Source organism: Sceloporus occidentalis, unplaced genomic scaffold (assembly GCF_023333645.1).
Source record: "Sceloporus occidentalis isolate IW3139 unplaced genomic scaffold, rSceOcc1.0.p SCAF_3, whole genome shotgun sequence".
In the NCBI taxonomy this organism is placed as follows: Eukaryota; Metazoa; Chordata; class Lepidosauria; order Squamata; family Phrynosomatidae; genus Sceloporus; species Sceloporus occidentalis.
The window spans coordinates 119,125,236-119,149,355 of record NW_028316983.1 but is presented as its reverse complement, the minus strand read 5'-3'; the positions used below and the strand labels follow the sequence as shown (position 1 = coordinate 119,149,355).

Sequence of the window (24,120 nt, the reverse complement as noted above, 5' to 3'; positions counted from 1 at the left end):
TGGCAAATGCCTATATACACCCAAGGGTCCCACTCAGCAGAGATGGGGCCACTGATTTTGCCATCACTACAAGTTTAGCCAGTCCTTCCCTGTAAATCCCCACTCCCAAATTTCATCTCTTTCATTTCATTAGAAATAAAAATGCAGTGGCAATCTGGGAGCTAGTTTATGTTGTTCTAAGGTGATTATCCAGTCATTTACTGTATTTGGCTTTTCTTTAAAACAACATAATTAACTTAATCACTACAATTTAATTTTTTACAGATAGAAAAGTAAAATTGGTCTGTGACTTAACAAAACTCAGCCCTGAAATGTTGAGCAGACCCTTCTTTAGGTTGTTTTTGTTTTAGGAGAGGGGTGCCTCACTTTGAGTCTGCTTCATATCCCAAAGTCAACACACCCTATTTCTGCTCTTTGCACATTTGTGACCAGAATAGCCCTTGAAGCAGCAGAGGCTGGTAGCTCTGGTGTCAGCTGGGCAGTGAATCAGCTCCACATTTTAGGCAAAAATTTTAAGATGCTATCCAAGGTGCTGAATTTATTTAGGAGATTGGGATCAGCATTCTGGGCAGCTCCTTTAAGATCTGGACTAAAAAATGGGGCATTCATTGCACCCTTGACATCAGAACCAACAGCCTCCAGGGCCCTGAAGTCCTTCTCCCAAGATCCAAACCAAGTGCACAAGTCACCAGGCCAGAACACCTCTCTCCAACCTTCACTGAAGTAATTGTTCTTACCCAGGCAACACCAGTAACAGCACTTGCCAACAGTTGGTGACTGCCAACTGGGCCTTCAATAACAATGGTGTCTGCACTGGTATCTCCTAACTACCTACAAAAAATGATAGAAGCACAATATACATCAGTCTTGAAAAACAGCCACCCTCTTCTTCAAAGAATTAACAGTGCCTGCTGGGAGATTTTACCTCAACCAGCTCTCTGAATGACACAGGATCTGTGGATGAAACCTCTTATCACAGTTCTCTAGCATTAATATTCATATGAATACAGAGTTTAAAAACCCATGGAAAATGTGTGTCAGAGTTTGGTTGCATTTTTGGAGACAAACTCCCTGTAACTCATCACCGATATGGCCAGTGGCTATGTTGGCCGAAGAACTCTGAACATTGTAGCCCAAAAAGTACCTTTGTCATACTCTCATGTGTTTCTCAGTAACTATGAGCTATAATACATAAACAACACCTCCATGTTAAAGACAAGATATCCTTGAATGCTAGGTGCTGGTGACAAACAATGGGGGAGCAGGATTGCCTTCAGCCAACCAAGCCCAGACCAAGCTGTCCAATCTTGGGCTGATGACTGTTGGAATCTCTGCCTGTTCCCCACTGGTCTGTGCCAGCAGGGCCCATCCCTATCCCTATCCCCACATCATTCAGAAGGAATCTGTTCCAGGTGGTACCTCGAGACTTGTTATTGATCCGCTTGCGCTGGCTACTGGAGGTATGAGAGAGCAGTGTAGCCTGTTGATGGTTGGAGTCCACAGGGCTGGTGGCGATGATATTATCCTTGTACTTGTTCATCAAGGACAGCTTGGCATTGTCACTTCCTGAACAGGAAGAATTTAAGGCAAAGACTTTGAGAAAAGGAGACAAAAAAGAAGAATGGGAAAGAGAAAGGGGAGTAGGGAAGAAAGAGAAAATATTCATTTCCAGCTATCCAGGCAATTGTATTAAGATCATCTCTAGGAGTAGAACAGCTAGAAATAGGAGCTGAGATCCCAATGCTCTAATTAGCCATTATATGATCTGAGCAGTTTCCCAGTTCTACTCACACACCTTAGTACCACCTCCTCAAGCAAACCAATTCAAAAGGATCATCTGGCATTTAAGAGGAACTCCCTATGAGAAGGGCTCTGTGAAATCTTTAAAAATTATGGATTGCTAAGTGTACTGCTGCTGAAAATTCCCACACCTTTCCCACCACTCATGGCCAAATTAGACATGTCACCACTTATTGTTGGCCTTACTGAGTTGTTTTCATAGGCTTATAAAAAATAAAAATAAAAAATTAATAGCTAGGATGTGAAGGGGGAGATAAATCAGATTAGAATAATGGTTTAAGCCAGTGGTTCCCAACCTTCCTACTGCCGCGACCCTTTAATACAGTTCCTTATGTTGTGGTGACCCCCAACCATGAACATTATTTTACTTGCTACTTCATAACTGTAATTAAATAGGTGTTTTCCAATGGCCTTAGGCGATCCCCATGAAAGGGTCCTTCGACCCCCAAAGGGGTCCCGACCCACTGGTTGGGAACCACTGGTTTAAGGGAAGGGGCTCAAATTGTTTTCCCCTTATGCAATTCCCCCTTTCCATACCTGCTACTCACAATGTGAAGAAAACTTCCAAATAATTCAGTGTCACTTTAATAGTTGTCAAATATAATGAACTTTGATAACTTTCCTGTACCTTGCCAAATAATGTATTTGTCTGGTAAGCTTTATTGTCCTACTGTAGGTACTACTATTTCACTTCCAAAAATTAGAGAGAATCTGGCACAATACATTTGTGTGGCTATTCTTGGGCTTTATGTTGGATAGTGACAAGCCATGCTACAAAGAGGAAGGAAACAGGCTTAGAATGGTGTAAGAACAAAAATTTAATTCCATGCTATAGGATGAGGTGAGAGGTAAGCCATGGGATTTAAAAATACTGAAAGATAATGACCTAAATCTATGGCTAGCAAAATAGCCCACCCAATCACACCAAAATGTTGCAGGGAGGTACACAAAGATCAAGATTATGCCCCACCTGGAGTGAGATCCATGCCTGACTTCTCATTGCAGCCCTGCAGGGAGTCCAGTGTTCTGGTGACCTGGCTGGCAAAGTCCTCACCACCATTCATGCATTCCCGCTGCAGGTGGTGACGCAAGTCAGTGATGTCATACTCATAGCCATCCAGGATGGGGGTCTCCCGGATGCTTAGAGTCCCACTGGAGTTATGGCCTTGCACCCGAGCATTACGCAGGCTCTCACGACCATGGCCCCCAATCAGCACCGAAGGGATGTAGTGAATCTCATTGGCTGCCTCAGCACTGGCGCTCTTCTGGGGCTGGGGAACTCGACGGCGCTTGCACCAACGCCGGCGCGTGTAGAGGATCATCACCAGGCACAAGATGGAAAGCAGCAAGGCAATCATCCCACCCTATGGGAATCAAAATGAAATGAGACTCGAATGACCTGAAGAAATGACATACGAGGATGCTAGCACAGGTCAGACATTTTGTCTTTTGCACCGTCATAGTACTTCATCCAATTATAATGCTAACTAGACTAGACATATTGAAATCAATGGAACTTGCAATGGGACTTCCATTCATTTTAATTGGATTTTGTCCCACAGAGTATGACTTGACAACAGACTTGAAATTTGACATCCAAGTAATTTACCTTTTTAAAAATTGCCAGGATCTGTTTCTCAAAGTTTCAGAGAAAAACATGGATGTTGTTGACTGTGGAAAGCTCAGGTTAAGATAATAAGAACGACACAAAAAATGATATCTTTTGTGGGAGTTGGCATATCTTGATGAAACACATAAATGGCAACAGAGAAGTATATACTCCTCCAGTATGACATAAATGTTTATGATAGGATACCATAGGCTGATTGTAACAATATAATTCTGTTTGTTGCTGCCATTCTTGTTGCTGTTGTGTGCCTTCAAGTCGCTATCAACAACTGAAACTAAGGCTATCATGGATTTATTTTATTTTATTTTTATTTTTTGGTGAGATTTGTTCAGAGGGGGTTTACTTTTGCCTATATCTGGGGCTGAGTGAGTGTGATTTGCCCAAGGTCACCCAATAGATTTCCATGGCTGAGCAAGGATTCAAATCCTGGTCTCCAGAACCATAGTGCAATGCTCCAGCCGCTACACCATGCTGGCTTGTGGCTGCCATCAAACATTACTTTTTTTTATTATGATAAGTAAACTATATGTTATTTTCCCCCCTCATTTGAACTGTATTGATCAACTCAAGGTTAAAACAATATAATAAAATGGTGTTTTTTTTTAGAAAAACAGAAATCACAACAGGACTCAAGAAAGCTCTGCATCAGCAATGGACAGGGCTTTATTAACCAGCACAACACCACTATATATCATAATTTAATGGGTTCAGGACACTACTGGCACCAGGGTGCACAGCACCATTGGAACAGATTTGAATTGTGCTTGTCAGCACTTCCCATTCATTTCAAAGATGACTGGGCAGCAAAAGCCTTCTACTGGGCTGTGCCTTGTGTCTTCAGTGCTACACAAGAGCTATGAGAGTAGATTTTCAGGAAAGCAGCTGTATCCTGAGCATCAGAAATGCAAGCAGAATTGCGGGACATCTGACCTGGAATCTTGTGGGTGCCATATGCTGGCATACCTATGCTGGCATAGGTGGTAGCATCAGGTAGAAAGGGATCACAGATGCTGGAGAACGTAAGAAATAGGCTGCTGAGAGTTATCTGTCTGCCTTCACCATTACTGTATGACCACAGGGGGGAAAAGGGCAACTGCTCGTATAGAGCACCAACAGGATGCTGGACCTGGGCTCCTAATTTCACTAACATCTTATTTTGAAGCAATTGTTGGGAAGGCTTAGCACAAATCCAGTACATTGACACCAAATGTAGATGAAGCTTTACACATTCAAATGTCCACATTAACATATTCTTAATACCCGACTGCAAATTCCACTTTGTGAATGGAGCATCCTTATCGGAAGATATGGGCATCCAGAGAGAGAAGAGTTTTCTCCTCTACATTACTTTCACAGGGAGGCACATCCACACAGCACATCTCACTCAAACATGAGTATGCATAGCTAGAACTGGGTCATGGGCAAAGTCCTGCCATGCACACTGTAAGAAATTAAACTGATAGCACAGCATGGAAAGCCAAGCAGCACTGCTCCAGTGGAAAAGGACTGGCACTCATATATACATACCATCCCTAACATCTAGCAGATGCAGGAACAATGCTTGTGGGCTTGCATAAAAAATATACTGAATGATGAAGGGCAATGGAGGATTCACAAACATTTTTGCACCTCCACAAAATGTCAACTTTTATCAGCAAAAATCAAACTAGAGAAATGTAGCACAGGATGGAGTGAGAAAAAGCTCCAGTCTGTGGAGCTTATCTTCCCTTCAAATCCAGGCTATAGAAATATATAAATAAATGAGTGGTAATAAACAACTAACAATTTCATATCTATTCTTGGCCATATTCCCTCCCTCAACTCCACTTCCTTTATACATAATGGCTGAGCTTGATAAAATAAAATAATAACTATCATCTTCTCCATTTGGAAAAAAAAGAAACATTGAGAGTTACTGGCCTGTTACAGACAGGCCAAAATAAAGCTGCTTCGAGTCACTTTGGAGGTAAGGTATTTCAATGATGCATGCGTCCTAAGAGTCCAAAAGCCGCACCAAAGCTGCACTCCAGTCCTTAGAAATGGAGTGTGGCTTTGGTACAGCTTTTGGACTCTTAGGACGCATGCATCATTGAAATACCATACCTCTAAAGTGACTCAAAGCAGCTTTATTTTGGCCTGTCTGTAACAGGCCACTAAATGGGCAATAGGAAGCTGCAGCTGTAAAGACTTTTCACCCCACAGTTCTCAGCCTAATGGAAATGGAAGGCTCTGTCCTTCCTTAAGGAAAAGAAAATACTAGTGAATTAAGCTGAGAATCAAATTCAAAGCAGGCTTTAGCACTGTGACCCAGGTACGATCCTGTAGGTTTAATTTCTGAATGCTGTCACAGCATCAAAGCTTTTGGCATTTATTAAAATATTACCGAGCTCCATAGCTGCATACTGAAAAAGGGGGGACACATCATACAAAACGTGAAACAGAATTTCGCAAAACATCTGAAAGTCAGTCAAACTGTTGGTATCCAAAATGTATTCAGTACACAGCAGGGAAACTGAAACCTACTGGGGGGAAAAACTGGGGATCCTGGCAGTAACCAAGCTGATGAACTATGCCAGTGTAGTAGGTTTTTTATGCTGGTGTATTTCTTTCAGGGCTGCACATCAGTGGCAGGAGAAAGAGAAAACCATTTCCAGGTTTACTGGCAGTAACATTTCTACTTGGTTCTCCTCAAAAGGAAGTAAATTTCTTAAGTACCTATTTAAAAAAAATCAAAAAGGAAAACTGTTATGTGCACAGTAGATACCATATTACTGCTTTCCAGCTTCCAGGGAACCTTGGGAGCATGACAGCAGAGGGCAACACAGGCTGTCAGTATAATAAGTTGATTACCTTTCTTAAGCCTAGAACTTAATGCAGGAGGGAAATGGGGACTATGAGAGGCATGCCATAAAGGTGGTGCATGTGGGGTTGTTCCCATCACATCTTAAAAGATTTTCAGGCCATGTTAACTAGATTAGAAAGGAAAACACTTCCTCCAAGTCCTAATTAACAGCTTGAAGGATCCTGGAAGAGGCAAAAATTAGGCAGATCCCCACATTGTCCAGGATGTGAGGATTCAACTTTCAATATTCACCTCAATCCAAATTAATCTCCAAGCCTCTCTAAATAACTATTAAATTGCAAAGGCGTAGAGCAATTTACAGTTTCATAGAATCATAGAGTTTCAAGGGAGCCCATAGAGGATCAAGTTCAACCCCCCCCCCCCCAATTAAAGCAGGAAACTCAATGCAGTTCAAAGGGTCCTCTGAAGAGGAAGAGGAATTTATGGGGTGCATCTACACTGTAAAAATAATGCAGTTTGATACCATTTTAAGAGCTATAGCTCCATCCTATGGAATCTTGGTATTTATGGTTTTACAAGGTGTAGCCTTCTCTGCCAAAGAGTTGCCTCATAAAATTCCCAGGATTCTGTAGGATGGAGTGATGGCAGTCAAACTGCATTATGTCTACACTGTAGATGCATCCTATGACTGCCAGAATCAGCTGCATATCATTCAAAGCTCCTCTCCCATTCAGCATAGGGAGGTGAAGGTAAAAAATACTCCCCCTTCTCATTGCATGGCTCAGGTAGAGGGATGACCTAGAAAGCCAACCATCAAACAGTATTTGGGGAGAGATGTCACTAATTGGCAGATACACAAACAAACGAGCAGCAGGCTTACACTTAGACAGTCTGAACAAAAAGGGACCAACAAGTGATCTGTGTAACTACTAGACTACTTACTATTCACAAGATATATATATCAGGGTACATAATTACAAAAGACATCAACAATTGACAATATACATCTGAAAAGTGGAGTGATAACAGTCCATATGAACAATGTTGCTGATTTTAGCAGTGAAAGTGGTTCTACTGCTGCAACATCATATTAAAGTCCAAAATCTAGAAAGCAATAATAATAGATGATATTTGGAGCAAATGAACTTGAAGTTGGAACTGATAATATTTGCTGGTAGCAGGGTCCTTTATGGGTTGAATTCAGACGGGGACGGCTACCTCCGGAGTCCTGTGTGGCCGTTTCGACTCACCAAGGTCCTCATCAGCATATTGATTTTATAACCAGATTAATATTGTACATTATGTGTTCCATACTTCTAAATGCACAAGGTTGACAATAAATGATACATTAATTACCATCAATAACATAATACACAATAGAATACAATTGTCAAACAGAATTCCAAAGTTAAATCATTGTATCTTACCCACGACATTGAACAGCTTGGCTTGACTGATAAGAAGAATGCTGGTACAAGTTCACAGAAATAGTAAGTCATAATATACTCTACCTCAGCAATAGGCTGCAGGTGATAGCATGATGCATTGAATTCTCTTAAAGGTATATACTCTAGAGACATACTATCCTACATGTCCCACAAAGTAAGCCCAAACCATAGCTGAATGCACTAAAACACTTACAATAATTGGAAGGTACCTAACAATTCTAACTCATTCTAAATACATTATAAGTACAATATAGATCTATATAATCTGCCTGGCCTCCTTCCCATATCCATATCTGTCTCTGATGTGTACAATATTAACCAATATATACAATTTCATAAAAAAGAACTTCAATCCAACCGATCATTTAGACCCTTGGGTATGTTTGTTGACAACTTATGAATCCAAAATGATTCTCTTTGTAGGAGTTTAGTGTGTTTGTTACCACTATAAAAAGTACCAAACTTGACTTGTTCAATTGCAAAGAATTTTAAGGATTCTGGAGAGTGGTGTGATTGTGACCAATGTGTGACAAATGAGGTATCTAAACTTTTATTTCGGATGGTACTTTTGTGTTCAGATATTCTAATTCTTAGTGGTCTTGAAGTTTGTCCTACATATATCTTCTGACAAGGGCATAAAATCACATAAATGACATTTAGGGAGTTACAATTAGTGAATGAATTTAATTCATAACATTCCTTTGATATGGGATGGATAAAGGATTTTATGTTTAAAGATAGTTTGCAACAGCAACTTCTGTACAGAAAATAGTATTTCTGGGCATAAAATGCTGTACTTGGGGACTTATTCTGCACAAAATTCTTAGATGGGTTTCAGCACAGAAGACATCAGTTTTAGAAAATGTTTTCTTCACAAAAAGTGTGTGTTTGGGGCAAAATAAATACTGAACTGCAAAGACTCTCCTCAGTCCAGTATTATCTTTGTCAGGATTTCCTGAAACTGAATAAGTTATTTTTAAAACCATTTCCAAAACATTTTAAATATTCTATAGATTCTACAACAGACTCAGGTCAGGCTATGGATAATCTGAATCATTAGAAGGCTAACCAACTGAGATTGAAACCCAGGCAGATTGTGGTCATATGGGTAGTCCAGAAATTGGAAAAAATATAGTTGTTCTGGATAGGGAAGCCCATCCAGCAGAGGGATAAATTCATATTGGGGGGACGCATTGGATTAATCTCTATCACTCGCGATTAGCAGATTCTCCTGACTGTCTAGTATGGTGGCAACAACCATTATTGGACAGAAATACCTTGCCCATAGTGATCTATATCCTGATACCCTCAAGTCTGTACTAATGTAATTATGGTGCTACTCTTTGGGTTTGGCTCTGAGACCACAAGGAGTGCAGAATGCTGCTGAAGAGGGCTTCTACTGTGCACATATAACTTCTCTACTGAAAGACCTGCATGAGTTTCCAGTGAGATACTAAGGGCTCATTCCCACTGTGAAACAGAGTGAATTATTAGTTTGTAACTCCACTTCAATCCACCGGGAGAGGCGGGGAAACATAAATAAATTTTATTATTATTATTATTATTATTATTATTAATTGCCGATCGATTAATATGACCGGCATTCCCAATTGAAACCGGTTCTGATCCTGGTGTGATAGATTCCAATTGTGATGAAGCGAGGCAAATGAAAAAATCTGATTTATCCTGACACTAGTTTAAAGTGGTTCTTTTGAAAAGAATCGGTTATGCAGCGTGTTCAACAAGTGGGCATAACGGATCTGAATTACATCATTCTGGAGGGGAGGGACTAATGGCAGAGGGGTGTTTACCATCCATCCTCAGTTTTTGGTAGATCCACCATTCTCCCCCTCTTTCAGTGCTGCCTCTGTGCTTGTGATGCGACCGATGGGTGCTTTTATTATTATTAAGTTCATAGGAAATTCAATTTATTGGTGTTGCAACTAGTTGCAAAAGCAATGAATCAAATTTTCTATGAATTTTTTTTTTTAAAAAGACCCCTGCCATGCCTGGATTGGGTGATCCAGGCATGGCAGGGCTGTGGATGGGACCCATGGGTCCCCCTCCCCTGTGCATGGATTGGGTGATCCAGGGATGGCAGAGGTATTTTTTAAAAAAAATAAATTCATCAAAAATTCAATTCATTGGTTTTGCAACTACTTTCTGCACTTTGATTGCATGTTGTTGCAAAAACAATGAATCGCATCTCCCATCAATTTTTTAAAAATACATATATAATTGTTTCCAAGCTGGGTTGCCCAAGCTGCTGTTTACGTCACTGATGATGCAAAGATGACTGACATGCATTTTGAAGAGGTGTAAACTAGTGGGGATGACAATCGTGCCAGTAAAGAAGCTATTACAGGTGGGTAATGAAAAGATCCGCTTTTATAGTGGGAACGATGGACCTTTTGGAATCGATTCACTGACACGGAGCGAATGCGAATCGTGCGCCAATTCAAATGTAAGTGGGAATGACCCCTAAGTTAGGCTCGAGGTATTACTTCAGGCATAAGCACACTCTTTAGTGTTATGATGCTGCTTCACTAAAGCAGTCCTTTGTTTGGACTCCATGTTGAGCCTGCTGCTCATCAAAGCCGAAAGGTCTAATGAGATTACTTCCAACAACAAAGCAACATTATGATGCAGGTTCCCACTTACTCCAACCTAGTCTGTTTCTGAAGCACTGAGCACCTTACAATTCAGGCACTACATCTACAATATTTTGTATCTTATTGCTGATTCCAAGCCAAAATCTAAACATTGGTGTGGCTGTTGATTGGATTTCCACATCTAAACTGGAGAATTATGTCATAAACAATACTGGAACATAATGGGAAGTGATGCGGGGAAGAGATAGGGAAGGACAAAAACATTTTACAAAATCTGTCCTTCCCCATGTTTTTGTCTGCTTGCTGTTGTCTTGTGGGATACAGCAACCCCCTGTTTACCAGATGCTGACATCAGTTGTCTGAGAGTTAACAGGTGCTCAGTTTCATTACTGTATTTAACTTCTTATTCCAAAGCTTCAAAGGTGATGGTAGGAAGCTATTGTCATGAGTAGCAAGTTCTCCCAGTTCACCCAGGCTTCCAAATCACCAGGATCACCATGCAAATTGCATGGTAATGTGGAGAGCAAGGATGCCATCTCAGCATTAATTTATTATTTTTGTTGTTATGTGCCTTCACATCAGGGTAATCGTAAGGGATTTTCTTGGTAAAAATTTGTTCAGAGGAAGTTTGCCATTGCCTTCCCCTGAGGCTGACAAAGTGTGATTTGGCCAAGGTCACCCAGTGGGTTTCCATGGCCAAGCAGGAAATCAAACCCTGGTCTCCAGAGTCACAGTCCAACACTCAAACTACTATGTCATACTGGCTCTTATAATTTATGATTAGTAACTACCTATATTAGTAATCCTGGACCTTGCCTTTCCACAACATTGGGGAGCAGCATCTTGCTCATGCCATCACTTCAAGCTTTGGTAGTTCTCACAGAACAGGGGGGGAAACTCAGGAAAAGGGTAGAAACTTTTCCTGACCTTCTTCTGAGCATCAGAGGAACTTTGAGTATTCACGTAAGGCACCCCAGTTCACCTCTTTCCAGACTCAAGGATGCACTTGTCACTGGCAAGTTAGCAAGCACATCTGTGGCGTTCTAATCCCATTATAGGGAATTTTGTTGTAGGGACTCCAAATTCTACAACAACGCCCTTGAACACACTCTCCAGCTTTATTCTGACAACTCAGCACTCAAGTGATTTCTGCACTGCAATGTATGGTGCATTTTCCTTCCCTTTGCTTTTGAAATTGGTAGGGTACTTGAGCTGGTATTCAAACTTCACATGCAGAGAAACTTCCAAAATATGTGCCAAATTTCGCTCCGTGAACACTCTGTTGAGCATTGTGTTCTACAAATATTCTTTAAAAAAAAAAACCCTATGACCAAACAAAGCACACCAAACAGATGAGTAGGTTATTTTATTCAGTCATACAATTTGTGCTTTTTCCCTCTAAGAAGAGAAAGGAAAAGATCAATTTTATCTTTAAGAATGGTGTACAATCCTCCTGAGCAGCCAAACCCTTTGCTACCACTCACTCGTGTTTATAACTTTCAGAAATGCAAAGGCAGTGCTCGATGTTCCTTGACAATACTGTCATAATGCAACCACAATAGGATATTCTTTCTACCCTTGGAAAACTAGTCAGACCCAGGAGGAAGACAGAAGCACCGAAGGTCATCTTAAGAGTAGGCTAATTTAACCGAAACATCCCACACACAGAGGCTTTCATTGGCTGACTGGTGCAAGTCATAATGGCCAAATAGTGTCACCTAGCAACCGCTCATTATACTTTTTAAAATGCAGATATTCTCCTATAAATGCCACACTTTTATTCTGGACCAGAATTGCCACCCACATAAAACTAACTTGAGAACCAACTACTTTCATTCCACTGGTAACCTCCAAGAACCAGTGTGGGTGGTTTCATTGATACCTCTAGAAAAATAATGAGTTTCTAGTCATTTATGAACAAAAGTAATTTGTATGGAATTCTCAAAACTATGATAGATAATGATCTTCCAGTGAAAACAGATACTTCTGCTTCTATAGCTTTTTTTAAAACTTATTTAAAAGATGTGAAAAGAGGCTGGGTGAAATACAAAGAAAAACTTTTTCCACCATGGGGAGACTGGAGCCAGCAGAATGATTAGTTTGCTTTGGTTGATACACTTTAAAAAGGGTGCACAGAAATTAGGATAAGAGAGCAGAAAGCTGTAAGTATGTCCAGAGCAAATGGTGACTGAGGAAAGATGATTGGAACTGGAAAAGAAGATGAAAGGTGGTTTTTAAGTGTCTAAATCTCTCCCATTAAGAGAGTAGAAAGCAAATATTAGCTAGAGCTACACAGGGAAGAAACGTGAAAGAAGGAAGCAAAGGTTTCAAGTGGCAGCAAAACCCCTAGTTAATAATACTTATACAGTGGTTTTTCCCAGGTACTCAAAACCTATCACATTTTCTTTATCACATTTCGATCCTGTCCTTTCTCCACAGAGTTCACAGTAATATATGGAGTTCTTTCACTGTCACTTCATCCACAAAACAACTTTATAAGGTAGGCTACATTGGAGAGAGGATGCCTTATCCTTCTTCCCTTGTCCTCATGTATAAATACTGTAACACAACTCTACCCCATTTTAGAACACTGTCTGACCCACTTTGTATCATACAATCATATAATTATTGCACTGGAAGGGAACCCAATGTTATCTAGTCCACCTCCTTGCCAGTATAGAAATCCATTGCTAAAACAACCCTGAGAGGTGGCCATCTAACTTCAATTAATTGTTTAAATGGAATCTCCTTTCTTATAATTTGAAGCCACTGGTTCAGGTCCAGGAAGCCCTGAACACCCACTCACTCATCTATCCAGTCTTTAGTGTGAGAGTGAACAGTTATGCCTGCTGAAATTTTGTAAGTTCTTTGGCATGTATTCCTTTGCTTCATCCTTTAGTTCCTTTGTTACATGCCTTTAAGTTTTACCCTTCAGAGCAGCAAAACAAACAAACAAAACTCGTAGCTTGTTCCATGTTCCATACAGCAGTTCTTCAGATTCTGAACTGCTATCATATTGCCTCCCAGTTTTCTTTTCAGCCTAAATATACTTACCGTAACTGTTTCAACCATCCCTAACAGGAAACATGCAGGGGTAGCTGTGTTGGCCATTTAGCAAATGCCAACAAAAATCCTTTATTTTTTTTACCTTTATTGGCCAACCGAGATGCACAATATACTTGTTGCAAGTTTTTGAAGCACCACTGGCTTCTTCATCAGGCAAAATGTTACAAACCAAACAGGAGGAAAAAAATGGAGATGTTAATAAGATGCCTGCATTTTGTTGTTTCTGTCCTTATACCATTTTAACTAAGGTATAGGGATGGTAAATTTGGCAGGCTGGCTCATCCTCCTTCTGGCCATGTGGGAATTGCGAGTTTAACAAAGTCCAGGAAATTTAAAGCCCATTTGAGCTTGCAACAAGTATATTGTGAATTTAGGTTGGCCAAGAAAGGTATCACTGGTGGGATACAGACCACCCCTTTGGGGCAGCCTGCACCCGCCTCTTTCCCCGATGGATTGTGGCCTCAGCTGCCACAGTGACAGCCCCGGAGGCCCCGATCCGCAGCTTTTCCTAGCCTCGGGGAAGCAGCAAAATGCCGCTTCCCTGTGGCCTGGAAAGGGGTGTCTTTGGGGCTTCATGCGGCAGCAGCAAGGAAAGGGAGAAAGGGGCCGCTCGGCCCCTTTCTCTCTGTATCTCTGGCACGGCCATTTAAAGGCCGCGCCAGCAATACGCGCAGAGGAAGGAACTCCAAAACGGAGCTCCTTCTGGTGCTGCTGAAAGGGCACCACAAGCACCCTGCAGAGGCGCCAGGACGCCACGTCCGTGCCACGCTGTGCTGTTTGGCTGCGGCTCAGCCATGACGTCGTAATGGTGGCACCCATGTAGACAGGGCACCACCATTACAACGCTGCGGTTACGTGCTAGGGTTGTAGGCTGTCTGTAAAGGACACCCCGAGGCAACCCTAGCACGTATCCAGGCCGGTGCTTTGCGCTGGTCTGGATACCGTCACTGATGGATATTTGTTTGCATTCTTAACAGGATTTAGCTTTGGTCACCCTCCTCTGGACACATTCCAGGATGTCAGTGTTCTTAAACTGGCGCCCATCAACACACACAGTACTCCTGCTAAGGTCTGACAAAAAAGAATGGTTCTATTACTTTCCTTGATCTGAATACTATTGTTCTGTTAATGCAGCCTAAAACTGCATTACCTTTTTGCCATTGCATCATACTTTTGACTCATGTTAAACTTGTGGTCTACCACATTACCACACTACCCTCTTACAGTGCTGCTATTCCACTTTTACTGCTCTGTCTACTTCCTGTTCCATTCTGAGGCATGTAGTTCAGTTTTCCCTGCAGAATCAAGGCGGATTACAAAGCAGAGGCAACAACAACAACAAAAATATAAATACAAAAATACAGAATAAAGCCCCACCAATTACATCACAGCAAAAATAATAATAATAAATTAATTATACAAAAAGTCAAAAATACATAATAAAGAATAAAAAGTACCAAAAAAAATCAAAGATAAATGATGGCTTGGATGATCTTCACTTTAATAATTAGAGTTATAACTTTATAATTTAGGATCTTGTCCTGTTCCTTTGTAGCTGCTCTTCCCAATCCTAGCCTTCTTCTAATTTTTGGACTGAAATCTCTCTTCTGCTCAATGTTTGATCCAAGGTATGGGAATTTCTTGACTACTGTATATTCTATATATACTATGGCCCTTATCACACGAGGGGTTTTGCAGCTCAGATCCGGAGTCACTCCTGGTCCAACCATGCGAATTCACGTTAAAACGTGATATATTATCACACGTGATTGCTTTCTATGGGGGGTCATTCCAAGACGGATCCACACTCAGAATGGCACATTCGGATGTTTAAAGGGAAATAAAACAGAAGGGAAGAGAAACGTGAAGCTGTCATTCACGTGAGGCTAGCATTCACGTGAAACTCGAACCAGGAAGTGGCCCCCTTCTTCACCCCGGAGGTGCAAAGGTTCTCGATGCATTCAGACCCCCACTGAGCATACGCAAAAGTGCCAATTCAAATAGTTGAATCTGCATGGTATGTACCGGTGTGGTAATTCAATGTGCACTGTCTCGGCTTTGACTCAGAAATCACCACAATTTCATTCTTCACGTGTGATAATTCATCACATGAATTGCCTTGGATTCCAATTGACTTTGCTTCTCCTTCACTTCGGATTGACTCTGGATTTCGGTTCCAGTCTCACGTGTGATAAGGGCCTATCATTTGAATTTGACCTCAAACAAGTCAGGGGCAGATTTTGGGGCCAAAATTATGGATTTTGATTCAGGTCATGGATAAGTCGAGGGTAAAACTTGTAAGAAAGGAACTAAAGGATGGAGCAAAGAACTTACAAAATTTCAGCAGGCATAACTGTTCATGCTCACACTAAAGACTGGATTGATGAATGGGGGGGGGAGGGTTTCAGGGATTCCAGGACAGATTACACTCTTGTCTTTCATGAGGGGATACTTGCTTTTTTAATCAGAGTTAAAGTACAGTACTTACATTGGCCTGAGGATAAATCAACTGAGGTTTTGGGGATCATTTTTACTAAAATTTCTAGACTTATACATGTGTATATATACAGTCCCCTCTTCGTATCTGTGGGGAATTCGTTCCACCCACCCGCCCGCCAACAGATAAATAACACACGACCTCAAGTCTCATTGTCCATTATGGCAGACAACAGACATGTGTGGCCACTAACACAGCCATGTGCAAGTGCGCCCACTGAATTCAATGGGGCTTGCCATCCACATATATTTAAATCCATGGATGGGAAGCCTGGTGATATCAAGAGCCCACTGTACAGTATTTCAATTTTTCTCATTATCTAGAATGAATTCTTATAGAACTTCCATGGTCATTATTTTTTCCCCCTTAATATTCAACATCAAGCCTTGGACTTTCCTCCTTGACCCTCTTCGGTAATTCTCCAGGCCTTTGTTGGTTTCTGCTAGTAGTACTGTACCATATGCATATCTTAGATTGTTAATGTTCCTTCCTCTGATCTTCACTTCCCTTGCCTCCAAGTCTACGCCTGCTTTGTGTGTGAGGTTATCTGCATACAGGTTGAATACACAGTGTATGAAGCCTTGCCTGCCCTCTTTGCCAACTGAGAACCATTTTGTTTCTGACGGTAGCCTCTTCACCTGAGTATAAATTACACTTCAGGATAATCCAGTGTGGTGGCACTCCCATTTGAGAGTATCCCATAGCTATTCATGTTCTATGCAGTCAAAGGCTTTGCTGTAACCAATAAAGCACATGGAGATTTTCATCTGGAATTCCCTGGTGCACTTCATTATCATCTTAAGTTTGCAATGTGATCCTTAGTGCCCCTTTTGTTCCTGAAACCAGTTTGTACCTGGGGGATTTCTCACTCCATATATGGTAAGAGTCGTTGCTGCAGAATTTTGAGCATGACTTTACTTGCAGGGGAGATTAGTGCTATGGGTGTAGTTACTGCAATCTTTTGTGACTCTTTTTTATGTACAAGAATGTATATTGATAATTTCTAATCTGTGGGCCACTGCTTTGTTTTCCATATTTGTTGGCAGATTTTAGTTTGAACAAAAATTGATTCTGCCTCTACTGGTTCTGCTGATGTGTCATCTGCTCCTGGTAATTTATTTTTCCCAATTGCTTTGAGTGTGGAAAAGAGGGTGAGGAGGTAAAAAGACTTTTCCAAAAATGCATTCACTGTCAGAGGCTTTGTTAACAGAGTTGTGTCTGTATTATGATCTGGTACATTTTACTAGGCAGAGAAAGAGAGGAGCTTTAAGAGTAGTGACAGCTCCTGAGCAACACTAATTACCCTTCCTTAACGAAGACCAGTATTATTATCCCCATATGAGACAGACTGAGTCTGAGAGTACAACATCTTGGTCTAACACACATGGGACAGCACAGAAAAAAGACTTCAAGCAATAAAGTCAGGTTAGAACTTCTGGAAGGAGGCATTACCTGGTGCCATTCAGCAGCACTTCTGTTCAAAGAGCTTCCTGTCACTTAATGAAGGATCTGGCCCACAATTTAGGGATTGGATCACATAGTCAATAGGCAGCCTCCAGGGCAAAAAGGTTCTAAATGCTCTTTGCAGTTTTGTTTTTGCCGTTTATTAAATTTTCTCCAGGACTAATCAAAAACAAAACATGAAAGAAAAAAGCCAGCCCCTGGCAGCAATCTGGGAGAGATATTGACATTCTCATTAAGGCAGGCTTCATTAAACATCCCCGTCCTCGGTATCAGCACTGCCCGACGACACATTGTCTCCAGCTAATTATCTGCTGCAGGAAAAAGGAATTGTACAATTCTTCAACATGGCTTAAAAGAGAAAACTCTGCCTCTCCAACATTGATCTTTTGTTTCCTTTCCTCATTGGCATCTACTGTATTTTTTTCCGTCTCTCTATGCTTTTCCTGTCTCTCTCTTGTAAGAAGTCTATATGAGGAAATCAAGCAAGAAGGTGGGCTTATGAGGAAGAATTTCTCTCACCATGATAGCTACCAATAAACCATAAGGACAGACGCCAAGACACCTGCAAGACAATAAGTTCTGTGTGCTCAAGAAAGCTAAAATCAAAGATTCTGGGCAGAAACTAACTTGTCATAAGGTAAAAGCATTGGAAGATGGGTAGAATCCATAGAATGCCAATATGTATAAAAGCGGATAAGACTGAGAGTAGAGTACAATAGCATTAGAGTTGGTGCCAAAGCTCAAAGCTCAAAATTGTGGGGAGGAGAATTCAGAAATGAATTTTCCCAATTCTAAAAACCCAGAAGCCTCTCACAAACCAAGATCAAGCCTCCTCTGAGTCTGGCTCTTAATCGGCAGGCATCATACTAGCACTTCCCAGCCTGGCAGCCCTTCCTGCTGCTAGTTCTCCTGTCCCCACATTTCCAATTTCGTCTGGGGGCTTCGATGTCAGTGATGAAGTGAATCCACATTGGGTTTTATTCCAGACTCTAAAGAAGCAATCCAAGGTACTGAACCGATTTTGTGAGTTCAGTTCCATGAAGAGTTCTTTTAACATTCCCAGAGTGAATGTACCACCCTGCTGGCATCCAAGCCACCAGCCACCACTGACCATTTCCCAACATACTCTTGTGAAGAAGGTTATTAGCAGCAAAGAAGGCTGATTACAGCAAAGAGATGTCAGCCATAAGACCTGTATCTCTGTATGGACTAGCTACCCATTATTGCCAGGAAAGATGGGTAACATAGATTCTTGCCTCAAAACTGAAGACAACAAAATTTCAGTAATAGTCCATGATCGCTGGAGGGCATTAGGCTGGAAGAAACTGGTATAAGTCACTGCAATGCAGTTAGAGATAAGTGAGAACTCACAAAGAATTTCTCTGCTTCACTAGAAAAGTCTTTATATGTTTTTTTCTATGGAGGAATCTTTAGATCTGGTTTTTACTTGAAGTGGAAATCAGCAATGAAACACTGGAACCATCCAAAGCAATTTCACTTGTCTTACAGAAACTGTTTTGGCTTCCTTAATAATCTTTCAGACCGCCTGCAGAAGATCCACCATATTAACGTCACATTTTCTTTTACGTAAAATGTCAGTAGCTACTGTACAATTCGTTATTATCAGACTTTTCACTTCAAAATTACTCTTAAGAACACCTACGCCTGTAGAGTGAATTACAAAGAAATAAAGGATGAATAAGCAACACATGCGTATGTCACAGCAAAATAGATACTTGCCATTACTGAGATGTGAAGGATCCTAAGTTCTTCTTCAGCTGATTCGCTCTGAGGTTCTTCTGTGGGTTCTAAGCCAGGTAAACTGGGAGTGCCATCTTGATGGTGGATATGGAAGAGCAGTGTGCCATTCTCCAGCCATTGCTGCCTCCAACGAACCAGTGGGATATCTTCTGTATTGCCAGAAATCTCTGTGGATGAAAGAAGACCAATGTACCTAATGAAACATTGAACAATGTGCTTCACCTTTTTAAAAAAAGTGCATATTTCTAGAGGTATAATGTGCACTGAGCAATTTTCTTCTCATCACTACCAACAGATGGGTTTCATGCAATCTGCACTATCCAGCTTAAGACAAATAGAAAGGATAGTCATGAAAAAAGGAAAGTAAATCTATGGATTCAACTACTTGCTAATTTGCTTTTGAGCTCAGGCTTGTGATACCCCAGCCAAGACTGCTAACCAGGCCAAAACTGTTATTGAACTGTTGCACTATGACTTTACAAAAGTGTACAGCCCTTTCATAGCCAGCAACTTTTCACTGGCTGACATCTAAATTCACCTGCCAGGCTGAGCTGCAAAATGACCTGTACCACATGAAGATACCTCACCCACAGTGCCCTCCTCTGAAAAAGGACACTCCTCCCCCAGAACAAGTCATTCACTCTAGAGAACTACATGAGATTTTCTGTTGCTAGTGCCATCTCATTCTGAGGGGATCTATGAAACAAATCAGAAGGCAGGTAGCGGCCCTAGAGAGACCCCCTGACCATCCTCTTGTTGCAAATAGAAAATGATGCTCTCAGGTCTCGTCAGAGTATCTGCCATACTGATGCCTTCCAGAAGCAGGTGGGTAGTCCTTCCACCAGTGTGTAGGATGTGCAATTTGATGCCCTACCTGCTAGTATGTGATTCTCATGGTTGGGACACACACTGCTTCATGGGAGTACCAGCCCTACATCCTGCCAAAAACTTCAGCTTTGCACTTCAATGAGTTATGTGCTTAGCCTTTTGTGGCACTACATAATAACTATTATTATCAAATTTGTCTTATCAGCTATCTATGGTTTTTATTTTTATTTATGGCTTTTATTTTTCCAAGCTTCTATACTGACCTGCTAGCAAGGCTTTTTCCAAGTAGGAACAACTGCTCAGACTTGTCTTTGTCAAGGGTCAGGCCCACATTCTGCCTTAAGCTAGGATGCTGAGGGGTACATTGCTATGTATTTTTCTCACTGTTGTAACCCACCCAGATTCTTTGTGACTGGGTGGGCTATAAATAAATCTATTATTATTATTATTATTATTATTATTATTATTATTATCGGAAGAGCCTACATGGCTTGTGACCATTCAGGTCAGATCCAAGGAGGGAGCTGTAAAGAGATCAGATGCATTCACCATGGACCATCAGACCAGAACAAGCCAGGAGATTATTCCTAACCCCCAGGAAAGCTTTCTATTAGTCTGAGCTACTACAAGACCTGTTCCTGCTCATCTACAATAGGAGTGGAAGGAATGTTTGTCATTTTTTATTTCCTGGTCACAAAATAAATAAATAAAAATGGGCATGGTCAGGAAGAATAACAATGTGCCAATAATTGTGTCTAGCTTCTGCCTGGTATTCACAGATCCCAATTATTCTGGAAATTATTCAGTGTAGAAATGTATGTTAGTTCTTTTATCTGAAAATGGGGAGAGGGTGAAAACACGCTTTATGTACAAAGAGCAACGTTTGTGCCAAAAAACCCAAAACCAAAACCACATGCGAGAATGAAATCATCAAACATATATTCATATCTACAGGCATGTTTCAGCTTCTACCCTTGTCTTGCATGCCTCTTCTTTTGCTTTGCTCCATGCACAGCTACTCAAGGAGCATGTCTGACTACAGCCTCTTCCCAATTTGATATATAGGTTATCACTGTCACCTAGCCTGTTATTCCTGACCCATGATGTACTGTAAGTTAATACTGAGAAAAGGCAACCCATTCACATCTCTCAACTCTGAAGCAGCACTCAATTCACGGATTTTAAAATCTGGCTTCTCAGATATTGCCAGATTTAAGTGTGTCATTTTTTCCCCATACCTTTAAAGCTAACTACTGGTATTAAACTAAAAGTGTTAATATGATTAGGAAATACCCCATTATTCCTCAAGAACACAATTAAGAAGATCAGAAAGTTAGCGTAAGTTCATATCCTGCAGGAGCATTCAATTCTGTCTAGATACAATCAGAGACACTGAATGACCAGGACATAGTATGGGCCAGCTGAAGAGTAACAATAGCAATAGCAATAGCAATAGCATTTACATTTTTATACAATTTCATACTGAACAAAGCAGTCTCTAAGTGACTTACAACATGTAAGCCAACTGCCCCCAACACACTGGGTATTCATTTTACTGACCAACGAAAGGATGGAAGGCTGAGTCAATCTTGGGAGCCCCTTGGGGTCGAATTCACTGATAGGGATGTACTAGCATTTAACTATTGGGCCACCAAGGTATGTAGAATTTTTTAAAAAAAAAATCAGCTGTAAAATGAGCAGAATATAGCATTTCTGGAGGTTTATAAGAGTACAGTCTGCCCTCCATATCCACAAATTCTTTATCCACAGATTCAACCATCCATGGCCTAAAATATATATATATATATATACCATTCCAAAAAAGCAAACCTTGATTTTGCCATTTTATATAAGGGATACCATTTTACTATACCATTATATTTAAAGGGAGTAGAGCATTCAGGATAATCCAGTGTGGTGGCACTCCCATTTGAGAGTATCAAACCTTAGCAGACACCAGGGTTCCACTGTGAAACAGCCACTGGGTGTCATCTTGCACTGGTGCTCAAGGAAAATAGTTACAGGGGACATTAAGTTGTATCATATAAGTACCTGCTTCCACTAGCTGCCTCCATGTGCAGCCTACTACTGTTCTGAACACTACAGAATTCAGAAGGGCCATTAAATTGCAACCAAGTCCCTACTGCATCACATCTTACTCTCACTATCTATTCGTTCATCCTTCTTCAGAGTCCTGGCTAATCCCACAACAGGCTAATCCCAGCAGAAACAGGAGTCAAGCCACACTCAAGGGTTGAGGTCAAAAAGTGTGTTCTGGTAATATTTGGAAAGGCCTTGGTTGCAACTGAAGGGCCCCTGGGAATCATAGCACACTCAGAAGAGCAGCAGAGCACCAAACACAGAGGCAGTTTGTGCAGGAGGGACAAAAGTCTTATGAGAGTGTCCTCTAAGAGCTACTCATGCATTCTGTGTTCTGTGAGAATTGCCATCTCGTTTTTCTCCACTTTCCTTTCTCAGATGGCCACCACAATTAGCATCTGCTGCCATTATCACTACTGAGTCATTTGGGAGCTTGAGAAGGCCATCTTCCAATAGGCACTAAGATCTCCAGTCTCGTCTGATGCTGCCATACGCTAGATTCTGAAGGAAAACTAGCTTTTTCCCTTTCTGTTATTAACCCCTGGCTCCAGATGGCTATTTTTTTAATCTAGATGTTAGAAGTTAATACCAGTGTTAATGGCTTCCCATCCAAGGCCTTAATGGAAGCCACACAGGGGAACCAGGCCTACCATCAATAATTTTCAAGCTCTGAACTTGAAATCTGTACTCTGCGGTTCTTTCCCTTTTTGGCCCCAAGTGTGCTATCCCATCAAAGACATTCACCAGCTCTATACTTTGTGCAGAATAATAAAAAACATCAACAGATAATTTAACATGCCAAGGACATCTATACCCAGTTCTTACAGAGGGTGTAGTATACAGGCTGCCCTGGGCTAAAGCAAAGAATGTTCCCCCTTCAGAGGTCATATCTAGCACTGTTCTCATGAAGGAGCTTCTACAAGGGCTGTCCTTGCTGCAAAATTGACAAGGAATAAGGGATGTGCACTGAAGGACTCCTGTACCTGCAGGCCTCTGTTACTTCACTAGCACAACATGAGGCAGCTGCTGCCTCAGTATACAAGCTATTAGAATATTTTGAGCCATGGGCACCATCACACTAGGAAGTCTTCTCATGCAGGGTTCAATGCTATGAAGTGGAGCATCTCTGTTTCCACAGCAGTCTAGGTTATCAGTAAGTTTCTCCAAGTAAGTATGCATCCAAATGTATGACTGTGTAGGGAAAATCTGGGGACAGGAGCAAGGTGGTCTGGTGCTCCCATTGATGGCTGCCTCAGGCAACAGATTTTGAGAGTCAGAAAGGGGTAATAAGTTGTTAGATAATTAATTTGTTGCTGCTGCATTTTTTTACTAGCAGGTTTGTAGAAAGATAGGTCACTTTGAAACATCACCATCTTGTACCAAAGTAATTTCACTGACTTTGGGCACCATGTTCCTTGACTAACATGGATGAAGACACCATTTGTATTCTTTCTCAGGCACAATATGCCTTTGTCCAGCCCTGGGCACAACCAGCACTACTGTCACAAGTACATTTAGTCCATTCTGGCTTTTATTAAAGACATTAAAGGAGATATCTAAGGTACCTGTGCCCAAAATCAATTCATCACCTTGGATAGTTCCTTCTATAGGGGGGAATAAAACTCAGAGCAAATTTGCAGCACCACAGGGCCTGGCCTACTCAGTTCTGAATTAGCAGTGCCCTTCCCTAAGTGCTACACTTACCACTTAGTTAACATTCAACTCCCACACACACACACACACACACACACAAGAAAAAGAATCTAAGCTACTGCATATATTTTGCATTCATACAACAGTATCACCCCTTCCCTATGTGTATGTGTGTGTGTGTGCATGCACAAACACATGCACATGCACATGCACACACACATACATACACATACACACATCTGACAATTTACTGGACTGGGCTACATCTTACCAAGTACACAATTCTGTTGATTGCAAAGACCTACTATTTAAGCAAATGTGCTTCCGATTGGATGAGAGGGCAGACTGGAAGAGGCTAAAAATGATGGAACTCATCAAAGCCAGAGCTGCCAAGGGCAACCGATTTCCTTTAGTAGCTGAGTACTTGGTAGAAGGGAACAGGTCCTTCAGCCACAACT

The 24,120-nt window shown here is 41.3% G+C and overlaps 1 protein-coding gene across 1 annotated transcript in view; it reads right to left on the bottom strand.

The window, feature by feature from the left end:
• The window catches only part of LOC149316634 (astrotactin-1), a 260,561-nt gene that overhangs the window by 151,752 nt on the left and 84,689 nt on the right, over window positions 1-24,120 (bottom strand). The window contains exons 2-4 of the mRNA XM_089518325.1: window positions 19,061-19,248; window positions 2,771-3,164; window positions 1,420-1,593 (exon numbers count right to left, since the gene is read on the bottom strand). Coding sequence (XP_089374451.1) covers window positions 1,420-1,593; window positions 2,771-3,164; window positions 19,061-19,248 — 756 coding nt within the window. The remainder of the gene's footprint in view (window positions 1-1,419; window positions 1,594-2,770; window positions 3,165-19,060; window positions 19,249-24,120) is intronic.